Source organism: Phaethon lepturus, unplaced genomic scaffold (assembly GCF_000687285.1).
Source record: "Phaethon lepturus isolate BGI_N335 unplaced genomic scaffold, ASM68728v1 scaffold36372, whole genome shotgun sequence".
NCBI classification, from domain to species: domain Eukaryota; kingdom Metazoa; phylum Chordata; class Aves; order Phaethontiformes; family Phaethontidae; genus Phaethon; species Phaethon lepturus.
The window spans coordinates 1-7834 of NW_010526154.1; the positions used below are offsets into that span (position 1 = coordinate 1).

Genomic DNA, 7834 nt, shown 5'->3' on the forward strand with positions numbered 1-7834 from the left:
GAGGAAAGGCGGCTGGCCACCGGAGCCACCAGCACAGACCCTGCCGGGCTGAAGCTGGGAGACGGTGGGTCGAGGTCGCAGGTTGGGCACTGCTGACAGACGTCCCCGTGGAAAGCAGCGAATCGCGTGGCATGTTTCCACGAGGTAAAGTTGGTGTTAAAGGGATGCTCTCTCTAGATTCAACGTAGGACCCTGACTGGTGTAGGCTTTCTAGCGTGGCTAATGCAGTTGAGAGGAGAGTTAGGTCTGGGACCGATGTTAACTTTTCCAGTAATAGCCCTTTTTGCCTAGACTCCACCTGCCATACATTGGAACCAAATTCCCACTGATCAGTTTTACAGATCAAGAATGGTATGTAATCTTCTGGATGTTTATGTGTATCATTCTCATTAGAACTAATGGGAATAATTTGTACGCGTCACAGAGAGGACATACCCTCTCCCACTTTCCTCTTGGAGATGACCCCCGTGCGTCTGGCACACAGAGCATGTTTGGCTAACTCACAGTTGGTGGAAAACCAGCAATGATGCTGACTGATTTTTCGTTTCAAAGAGTTTGCTTTCAGTTCTCTGTTTTTGTTTTTTTAAGCTTCTCCCAACCCTGAGAAATGTTCACTTTTTTGAAAATTACTGTTGTTGGAGTTTACGGCACTTTTGTTCCATATTAAAGAAAGTTCTTCCTCTGCTTATTCCAGGGGCATTGGTGGTTACAGGACATCTGTCTGAAGCCTCTATTTCACTGTAGTAGATTTCAAGAAGAACTTTTACAAGAAAGTTACTTTTTAATGTTTTACATTGTTATGTAGTGTAATATGTACGTGTATGTCTGTGTATAATTATGTTTTCTATAATTATACGCTATTAAAATAGAGCTTCTGATCAGGATTTTTTTTTTCCTTTTGTTTTGTTTAGTTTGTTCGTTTTTCTTAAGATTACAAACCACTGTACCAGCGATCCTTATGTTAGTGTTTTTATGGACCTGGCACATTTTTTCCAACCTGTCCCACGTCAACTTTAGAGAGCGTGAGTGTACAGTTGTGCAAAAAGCCAGCAGAGATGGGCACTGGTCTTCTGGTGCGCCTCCTTTGAACTTTGTTTTGACAACGCAGTGTAAAAAACAAAGTGAAAGACACTTCCCTGTGCTAATGCCATGGAAACATAAAGAAAAGAAGGAATTCTCGCCTATTCTGTATGACTGGTCATAAATAAATGTGCCCGTGAACTTGGGCTCCTAAATCCAAACTGAGGATCTTGACTGACTGCATGATCCGATTCCCAGAGCAGACTCCCACACATCCTGCCGTGTGCTGAGCACTTGTGAAAATCAGGCCACTTACTGATGCATGCAAATAAATAGCAGCTGCCCGTTTATGTCACCCTTGGCCATGTGTCATCATCACCAAGAATGCTCTCTAAACTTGCGCGGGGACTTAGCCCCATTTTAGCTGTCTCCTTCCTTTTTGAAGTGTTAGCCCCCTTGGCATATTGGTCTCCTAAGAAGCACCCAACTGCTGCAATATGGCTTTATAACCTTAAATTGTTTTCTTATGCTTAGTTGCTTAAAATAAGCCAGGCTATAGCCAAACAGATTACTCTTTGCAGACAAGTTACTGTCATTGTCCTTATGACAGATGGATAAATAGCTATAAGAACAATGCCCTGTTACCAAAAGCTCTCAATTCTATTTTCCTTCCTGATTTTCTTTTCTTTTTTTTTTTTTTTATTTTTTGTTTTTTGTTTTTACTCCTTCTGTTATTTTTGGCAGACCAGGCTGCTGAGGGGAGCTGGAATTAGATGTAAAACTGTGATATACTGTGATATAATTTACATAAGAGCTACATAAGGGCTCCCTTATGTTTATTCACAGGCTTAATCCAAGCTCACATACCTCCACTGTGTTCCAGCCATGAAAATTTGTTTACTATTTCTAAAGGCTAATGAGACCTATTTATGGGTTGCAGGAGTTGGTTTTGACAGAGAGGCTAGTATACGCTGCTCTCTTGTTCATTCACAATCTGTACTACAGCGGAGACGAAAGTTGAGGAGGAGGAAAACCATCTCTGGCATCCCCAGAAGAGTGCAACAAGAAATAGGTGTAGTATAAATACAAATCTTCCGTAGATAGCTTTCTAACCAACTTAAATTGCAGGGATATGAGCTGCTAGCCAGCCTTCCAAAGAAACGAAACCTCGAAAGCATAAATGCTTGTGGAGTTTGGGAGTGACGTGGTTTGTTTTTTGAGTTACTACAGTAAGCAAAGCTATATTACTCCATATGGCCTTGATGGACTGGGGGCCTTACCGAGTAATATAGATGCACGTGTTCAACTCTTATTGTGTAAATGTTAATCAGTTCTTTTTTTTTTTTCCATTTTATTTCTGTTATGAACCCATAGTTATGTGCATAAAAAGTAACTAGATTAAGTGAAAGTTTTTTCTTGCGTGAGGGAGCTTAAGGTGAAGAACTGACAGATGTTACTCAGCAAAGTGATGATGAGCTGTCACAACAGCTGGATAACTCACTCAGATGAGCAGCTGGATATCTACCTTAGAGACAGCTGCTGGTACCCTGTGGGAAACTTTGCTAAATGTTCCTTTTACTTATCATGCTCGTCCTCAGTTACTTCCTTTCATTCTTTATTACCAAGGATATTTGCCTGAAATGGAGCAGCTTACCTCACTTCTTGTCCCAGGTAAATTAGGAGCAACTCTGTTGAGGGCAAATCCTGTATAAAATTGGTATTAACCCAAAACAAAACTAAAACGGGATCGTTATTTCAGCTGCACCTGAAGATGGCTCTGGTATCTCAGTCCATTGCCGTGAAAACTTGATGGGAAGCGGAAGGAATATGTTTATCATAGGGAATAAGCAACCGGAGAACCTATGAAAAAAAGATCCTGTTGTCTTGCAAATATTCTTGGTAGTAAAGAAGCAGATAATGGAAATTATGAACAGACCAGTAGTGAAAATAGTCAAAACACTCATGGAGTGTTTTGTCCAGCAGCCATTCCTGAAAACTGCTTTTAACTAGTTGAAATAGAGTGACAAAAACTGAAAACTTAGTATTTATCTTAATATTTACCACAGCAAGATCAGCTCCGTGTGAGATCAAATAGCAGAAATAGGAGAACTGAGGTCGCATTGCAGGACTAGGAGTTTCCCCACCTCACCAGGATGAGGTCAGCCTTATATACTCTTGATAGCAAAGCTAAATTTGGTCCAATGTTCAGCAAGGTTAAAAAAGAAAGAATATAGCAGATAATGCTTCTTGGGTTGCTCCGCGGGTCGTCTCGCGCCAGGAAACGTGGAGCCGTCTCCCGCTCACCCGGCTTTCCGTGTATCCTAGATTCAGACGAGTCGCCGGTGGCGAGAGAGCGCAATGTGATTGTGCACGCAAACCCGGACTTCTCCAGCTCTGGCGGCAGGAGGTCAGGGACCCGGGACTCGGAGTGCCAGACAGAAGAAATCCTGATAGCGGCTCCCTCCCGGCGGCGGATCCGTGCCCAGAGGGGGCAGAGCGTCATCGCCTCCCTCTCCCACTCCGCCGGCAACATCTTGGTGCTGGCAGATAATGGGGATGCCGTCTTCGCTGCCGCTCTCAGCAACCGCATCCGCTCGCGCAGCCTTCCTCGCGAGGGTGCCCGGGCCAGCGAGGGCCATCAGGATGCCACCACCAAGAGCGGAGGGTACGAAGCGGAGTGCTTCTTAGCTGGCCAAGAGAGGATCCCGACGAAGGGGAAGGAGGTCTTGAGCAAGCAGGGTTCACAAGAGTGCCAGCCCATCAGTTTGACTTGTCCTCAGCACCTGCACAGCCCCGAACACAGTATCGGCGAGAGGGGGAGATCGCGGCTGTCGAGGATGGCTGATTCGGGCAGCTGTGAGATTTCGTCCAACTCGGACACTTTTGGGAGCCCCATTCACTCTATCTCCACAGCCGGAGTCCTGCTCAGCAGCCACATGGACCAGAAAGATGACCACCAGTCCTCCAGTGGCAACTGGAGTGGGAGCAGCTCCACATGTCCCTCCCAAACTTCCGAAACCATTCCTCCTGCTGCCTCTCCTCCGCTGACAGGATCTTCGCACTGTGATTCCGAGCTGTCGCTTAACACCGCGCCCAACGCCAACGAGGACTCCAGTGTCTTCATCACGGAGCAGTTTGGTGACCCCGCAGACAAGGTCAGGGGCCACAGGGCGAGCTCCTTCACCTCCACCGTGGCAGATTTACTGGATGACCCCAACAACAGCAACACGAGTGACAGCGAGTGGAATTACCTGCACCATCACCACGACGCTTCCTGTCGCCAGGACTTCAGCCCCGAGCGCCCGAAGGCGGACAGCCTGGGATGCCCCAGCTTCACCAGCATGGCCACCTACGACAGCTTCCTTGAAAAGTCCCCCTCTGACAAGGCAGACACTAGCTCACACTTCTCTGTGGATACGGAAGGATACTATACCTCCATGCACTTTGACTGCGGTCTCAAGGGTAATAAAAGCTATATTTGCAACTATGCAGCCCCGGGCTTCGAGAGCGGCCAGACCGGGAGCGTGACCTCCAGCCTGGCTGACTGTGCCTGGCAGGAGTGCGTGAGCCACAGGAGGCAGGGACGGCAGAGTATCTCACTGAAGAAACCAAAGGCAAAGCCAGCCCCACCAAAACGCAGCTCATCTTTGAGGAAATCAGAGGGCAGCACTGACCTTCCTGACAAGAAAGAACCAAAGATCGGCTGCGGGCAGCATGTCTCTCACACCGCCAGGGAGATGAAGCTGCCCCTTGAGTTTTCAAACACACCTTCCCGAGCAGAAGGCTCCAACCTGCCAGCTAAGCAGGAGCTCCCCTGGGCAAACCAGAGCGAGGGCGGGTTAAAGGACACTCCGTTCGACACTGCCGACATCCCCTCCTTTAAAGATGAAGGTGCTGAACAACCTCACTATGCAGACCTCTGGCTTCTGAACGACTTGAAATCCAGTGATCCTTACAGGTCCTTGTCCAATTCGAGCACTGCTACGGGTACCACAGTCATAGAGTGCATCAAGTCACCGGAGAGCTCCGAATCCCAGACGTCCCAGTCCGGGTCACGAGCCACCACCCCATCCCTCCCCTCCGTCGACAACGAGTTTAAGCTGGCCTCCCCCGAGAAGCTGGCGGGGTTAGCCTCACCCTCCAGTGGGTACTCCAGCCAGTCGGAGACACCCACCTCTTCTTTTCCGACCGCTTTCTTCTCGGGACCCTTGTCTCCAGGGGGGAGCAAGAGGAAGCCGAAAGTACCAGAGAGGAAGTCATCGCTGCAGCAGCCGCTCTCGAAAGACGGCACCGCCTCAGTGAGCAAAGACCTTGAACTTCCAATTATACCTCCTACTCACCTCGACCTAAGTGCTCTTCACAACGTCTTGAGCAAGCCCTTCGCTCACAGGCACCAGCTGCATGCCTTCAGCCACAGCAAGCAGAGCGCGGTCGGGGAAGCCCTGCACCCCAGCCCTCCCTCCGCCCTCGCCATCACACCCTCTGTTCTCAAGTCTGTCCACCTCCGGGCCGTCAACAAGCCCGAAGGAGGGAAACAGAAGGGCAGCGTCCCAGACCTGCTCTGCATACAGGAGGCCACCTTGATGGCGACCGACGCTTCTCCGGGCAAAATGAGGCCGCTCGTAGCTAAGAAACCAGTATCGCGCCAGTACTCCACGGAGGAGGCCATAATGTCGTACATTGACGCTTCACCAGCAGAAGGGGGGCCCGGAAAGCCGCCTTTAGAGAAAAGCTCCTCCTTCAGTGGGCAGAATAGCTGTGAGCGAGAAGCCGTAACTTCAGCAAGCGTGGGTCTGGTTGAAATCAAACCTGTGAAGGTCCAAACGCACCCAGTCACTGAGCGCTTGCCAGAAAGTGCTGTGAATCAGACGTGTGCCATCTCCGTGGATGGGTTTCAGAAGGGCTCAGCCGTCCTCACAGGTGATGACGAAGCAAAGAAACCCGGCCGGGGAGCAGAAACAAAGCATGACCTCTGGCAAGCGCAGGCTCAGCGAGAGCTCTCTGCGGGCAGCGAGGGGAGGCTGGAAGCTGGACCTGCAGGCGAAAGCCCAGCTCAGGCCGAGGGAGCAGCTGTCAGCGATCAGCTGAAGCACCAATCCGATGTAAACCACCATGTGCCTGGGAATATCAGCTACGAAGTGGAGACGGCAGCAGTGAACTCACTCAGTGAAGCGAGTGGCAAGCAGGAAAACGATATCGCATCAGGTATCCCAACCAAAAGTGCCTCTGATGACGGCAGGGTGGACGAGATGGCCGGCGGCATGGACGAGCCTTTGCTGAAAGGTCAGTTGTGACGTCTTGCTGCGTCATACCCGATGACGCGGCTTTGGGCGTGACTGGCAGTGGAGTCAAAAAGCAGACTGGAGTTGCAAATCAGCTTGCCTCCGCAGGTTTAAGCACAGAGCCCCCCTGATCCATTAGCTGGCCAGCCAACCCAAAGATATTTTATGCTTTTTCAGTGTATTCAGAGTGTATTTCACTGCTATTTGTTTCCTCCCTTGTGCTGCATTTCAGCTGAAAATAGAAAAGGGAGGAGCACTAACCCTGGGTACAGAGGAGCCTTAATGTCACAGCCACACAGTATTCAGGAGATCCCAGTTCCAGTCCGTAGTGGTGCCCTCTTCCTGGGCTCCAACATGCAACGTACACGATGTTTAGATTGGAGGATAAAGCCTGTGTGGTGGCATCGGCCGCTCAGTTACGAAACCTCGCGTTGGCGGTGCTGTTGCAAAGCGTGGCAGGGTCTGACTCATACCGTGGCCTCTTTCCTTGTTTAAGAGTCTTCTCCAAGTGACGAGTCCATCGTGTCACCGCTGAGCGAGGAGTCGCAGGCCGACGCTGAGGACGTCTTTGTGTCTCCAAACAAACCCCGCACTACCGAGGATCTGTTTGCAGTCATTCACAGGTGACCTAACCTCGCAGCAATGGGGAACAGTAACATGCAGCCTCGCACAGTCACCCACTAACGGTAGCTGCAGGATGGTTATTCAGTGGTTAAGCATTGTCCCGAAACTACCTTCTTTAGTTCATTGAGTTTAGTTTTCTAAAAGGCAGCTTTTAAAAGATGCTTTATTATGGTCTGGTGTGTACTCTGAGTATCTTCATGGCATGTGTAGGATGCTTTACAGATAACATCAGGCTGTGCTCTCTAACAAGCATGTCCGTCTCCAAAGAAAACTACTTGCAGTGGTTCCTGCCTTCTGCCCACTAGCTCTCTTCTGCTGAGTCACTGCAAGAATGGTGAGAAGGCATCTCTTCAAATTTAGGGTATTTTGTATTCAGTTGAAATTGGCAATCACAACTGAAATTACAGATTTCTGATACCGAATAGGTTATGCTGAGTATTATTATTACCTAAGACTCTGTATGCATCATTGTCTTTATAAAAGACCTGGTTGTGCATGCATTGTTTTGAAAGAGCTGGGAGAGGTTGAGAGGGTCTCTGTGGCTCAGTGCCTCATTCATTGCACAAGAGCTATCACGGCTTAAAGTGCTGTCAGTCACTGCTGGCCTTCGATATTTGACAGAGGGATTATGAGAACTCTAGCTAATATGAAAGCATGGTCAGTCTGTGAAACTCCAGACCAGCATTACCTGTTATTCTACAAATACAATGTATGAAAGAGCATTCCTTTGTGTTTTTACAGATCAAAAAGGAAAGTTCTTGGGAGAAAGGATTCTGGAGACCTGTCAGTAAGAAACAGATTGAGAGCTTCATCTGGGACTAGCAGCCAGCCCCCCGCCAGCAGCACGCTCCCCGCCAGCAACGTGCCACCGGCCAGCAGCGTGGGCGCTCCCGTTAGCAGGCAGAGGC

General features: G+C 49.2%; 1 protein-coding gene across 1 annotated transcript in view; it reads left to right on the top strand.

The window, feature by feature from the left end:
* Positions 1–1932: 1932 nt before the first annotated feature.
* The window catches only part of NHS (Nance-Horan syndrome (congenital cataracts and dental anomalies)), a gene marked incomplete at its 5' end in the record, with an annotated part of 6468 nt that continues 566 nt past the window's right edge, over positions 1933–7834 (top strand). Inside the window, 4 exons of the mRNA XM_010282985.1 lie at positions 1933–2092; positions 3346–6303; positions 6799–6925; positions 7668–7834. The exon at positions 7668–7834 is cut by the window's right edge and continues 566 nt beyond it. Of these exons, the coding sequence (XP_010281287.1) occupies positions 1933–2092; positions 3346–6303; positions 6799–6925; positions 7668–7834 (3412 nt within the window). The remainder of the gene's footprint in view (positions 2093–3345; positions 6304–6798; positions 6926–7667) is intronic.